Source organism: Nematolebias whitei, chromosome 13 (assembly GCF_014905685.2).
Source record: "Nematolebias whitei isolate Nwh7 chromosome 13, NemWhi1, whole genome shotgun sequence".
NCBI lineage: Eukaryota > Metazoa > Chordata > Actinopteri > Cyprinodontiformes > Rivulidae > Nematolebias > Nematolebias whitei.
Window position 1 is genome coordinate 42,130,393 of NC_056510.1, and position 3,708 is coordinate 42,134,100.

The following is a 3,708-nucleotide window of genomic DNA, read 5'->3' on the forward strand; positions in this document are numbered from 1 at the left end:
ATGGTCAACATTACAGAGTTGTCAGAGAGGTGCTGGTTCATTCAAAATTTTGACACTTTGTACACGTTGTCGTACTCAGCAGAGGCTGCTCTGGAAGGTTCAGGTTAGAGCCTGGTGTCAAAAGTTAAGATTTGGGATTATGGACAGGGCTAGGTATTTGGCAAACAAAAACCCATTTATACAGAACCCCCCCCCCCCCCCCCACACACACACACACACACACTTATCTAAGAGAGATAAGATAGAACTTTATTGATCCCGCAGGAAATTGTTGTGCCAGAGTTTCAGTACAAAGGAACAAACACAAGGGATCACACAAGATATAAAAAATAACAGAGAATATAAAAAATACCAGCAATTAAGTTCTAAACAGGTCAGGTGCAGACATGTGTGAAATGTTTTAATGTGAAAAAGTTAAAGTGTTTATTGTGGTGCAGTATTAATTTTATATCTTATGTGCAGAAAGGGGGAGGAGTTGAAAAGTTTGATAGCCACAGGGAGGAAGGACTTCCTGTGTTGTTCTGTGGAGAACCCGGTGGTCTCAGTCTACGAGTGAAGGTGCTGCGGTAAGAGTCCAGTGTGACATGAAGGGGGTCTGACGTGTTGTTCGGGATCTGGAGCAGCTTCATCAGCATCCTCTGCTCAGACACCTCTGTCAGAGACTGTAGTTCCACTCCCAGAACAGAGCTAGCGCTCTTGATGAGTTTATCAAGTCTGTCAGCATCAGCTTTCTTCATTCTGCTGCCACAGCACACCACAGCGTAGAAGAAGACGCTGGAGACCACCTAGTGGTAAAACATCTGCAGCATGGTCCTGCAGACATTAAAGGACCTGAGTCTCCTCAGGAGAAAAAGGCGACTCTGCCCTTGTAGAGGGTGTTGGTGTTAGCTGTCCAGTCCAGTTTATTGTCTAAGTGGACCCCCAGGTACTTGTAGCAGTCCACAGTGTCCACCTTAGTACCCTTGATGTTGATAGGGTTTGGGGGCTGATCTTCTTCCTGTAGTCTTGTAATCTACCTACCTATCTTGACTGGGTTAATGGGCCGAGATCTCCCTTTACCCAGTTATCTTCTGCAGCCCATACGTAGAGCTCCAAGGCGTTCCCAGACCAACTGTGGGTCTAGTTTCTTCCAAGTTAGACACGTCTGAAACATCTCTTTTGGAAATCATCCAGACAACATTCTTGGCAGATGCCCAAAGCACCCAAACAGGCTGCTTTTGATGTGGTGGTGCAGCGGCTCATCCTCAGCTTCTTACCCTGTTCTGGAGGGTGTACCGCCACTCTGCTGAGAAAGCTTATTTTAACCACTAATATTTCTGATCCCATTCTTTCCGTTATAGCTCATGACCAAGATGAAGGTTGAACTGTAGATCAATCATAAAAGGAACCCCAAGTGGAAGGGTTCAAACACCTTATTCTTCACCTTCAAAACAGATTGAAAAACTCATTCATCCCTGTAGCAATCAGGTTTCTCAATGAACACTAATTTCCATACTGTTACTTTAATGTCTTAATGTCTTGTATATGTGTATATGTGTATGTGTGTGTATGTGCATGTGTGTGTATATGTATACATCTACTGACTGTGAAACTAATTGCCCCTCGGGGATAATAAAGATACTTGAACTTGAACTTGAGGGTCTTATTCATAAGTGAGGGTGTAATGAGATGAGAGATTGGAAGGTGGACTGGGAAGGCATCTACAGTGGTGCAGACACTGTCTTGATCTGTCGTTGTAAATGACTGATGAGCTGAACACTAAAGCAAAATGTTCCATTTATCAACGTTTGTACCCTACTACAGAGAATATCAATTATAATGCTCCAAACATATTTAATCATTAACGTCAGGGAGGAGGTGAAGGTCTGTACAAAGCTGGACCAAGGCGAGTACAATAAGGTCCAACGACTAAACTGAAAAGGTATGGTGTGATCAAATTATAACTCGGAGTCATTTTGAGCAGAGACTAAAACAGCTTTCCCACTTTATACCAAATCTTAGTCATCATTTCAGTTCCTCAAAAGGTTTTTACATCCAGTTAAAGGTTTTTTTGTGAGGAATTGAAAAATAAGTCAGTTTTGGTTTGTGTTTTTTTAATTCAAAGCATGTACAGAGTGAGTACACCCTCCACCATCACCCCAAAACATCCTCCAATATGATTCTGAGGCTTAGCTGTGGGATGAGAAAGTGTTCAGATATTTTAGTTAAAAACACAAAGCAACAGATAATATCTTCTCTGGGTGTCAGGAGTCCAGCAGTAGAAGTTTCAGAGTGGCAGAGACGATCAACACGTTGCATCACAATACGAAGTTAGCACTTCGAGGTTCCTTCTTTTGTCTGCTGGTTGTAGCTGCTCATTTCTGCTGCAGTTTCACTCTAAATAAATACATCTGTTGGGTTTTCTTACTGTCACTTTCAGGGTCCAACTACTGAATCAAGATCCCAACATGGCCGCCACACCAATATCTGCTGAGGAACAGGAGGAACTTAGGGAAGCTTTTGCCAAAATTGGTAAGAATGTTGTCACCATTTCTGGTGTTTCTGACCGAGGAAGGAGTTGTGATGAACTACTGCTGTAGGAGCAACACTAGATGTGCCAGAAATTCTCTAAGCATCAACTTTACTTATGTCCTGATGCATGCTCAATAATCCAGGTAGAAAAATCTAAAAAAGTTAAATCTGGTCCTCTGGACATTCAAAAAAACAAAACAAAACAAAAAAAAACATGTAGAAATGTTTAGTCTTTCATCGAAGAGACTTCCTCAGTCTGAGGAGCTGTATTCAGCTCAGTCTCTTAAATAGCACCTTCTCAGAGTGGATCAACCAGTTTTGCTGCTGACAACCAAAACCAGCTGATCACATGCTCAAGAAGGACCATCAGCCTAACAATGGATCATTAGCACACTGATGGCTGTTTACTGTTCACAGAGGGCTGAGTGATACTAGCAATCACAGCATTGTAAGAGGGGGACAGTTGAACCCGGAGGCCTCCACCCCTGTTTAATGATGGACGATTTCTTTTCACAAAGATGGCCTCCTTTACTCCTCTCTCAAACCATCGTTCCTCTCTGTCCAGGATGTGAACATCTTCATCCCTGAAAGAGTGACCGCTGGCCTGGAGATGAGTGTAGACCGCAGAGTCCTGGCCTGATGATGTTGATCTTCTGTGCTGGGCCATCCTTTTGGCCAGTGGCTGTTTTGTTTCCCCGATGTAAGATTGATCACCCTCCTGACACTGAACAACATACACAACATTGCTCTGTTTGTGCCGGGGGACTGGATCTTTGGGATGAACCAGTCTTTAAAGTATTTTGGGTTTTAAAAGCCACTGGGACGTTATGTTTAGAAAATAAACGTCTCAGTTTCTCTGATACTCCCTCAACATATGGAATGACCACTGGTCTGGGTCTGGGTTCCTCCTTTTCACCTGTTGGCTGACTGGAGTCCTGTTTGGGTTTCTTCTCTGCTTTCAGGAAGGCCCAGTTAGGATATCCACATTGCTCTAGAGCCTGTTTTGTGTAGGATTTCTCCTTCTGCCTGGCTCCTGAGCTAGTGGGGACGCTGTCTGCTCTGTGGTACAGAGTCCTGATGACTCCTAACTTGTGCTCCAAAGGGTGATGGGAGTCAAACTGCAAATACTGGTCTGTGTGGGTGGGTTTGCGGTACACCTCAGTTTGCAAATGTCCTCTATCAGAGACTGAGACCTCA

General features: G+C 43.7%; 1 protein-coding gene across 1 annotated transcript in view; it reads left to right on the forward strand.

Moving 5' to 3' along the window:
• The first annotated feature begins 2,447 nt into the window (after window positions 1-2,447).
• Window positions 2,448-3,708, forward strand: part of lcp1 (lymphocyte cytosolic protein 1 (L-plastin)) — a 23,509-nt gene continuing 22,248 nt past the window's right edge. Inside the window, exon 1 of the mRNA XM_037686642.1 lies at window positions 2,448-2,511. Coding sequence (XP_037542570.1) covers window positions 2,448-2,511 — 64 coding nt within the window. The remainder of the gene's footprint in view (window positions 2,512-3,708) is intronic.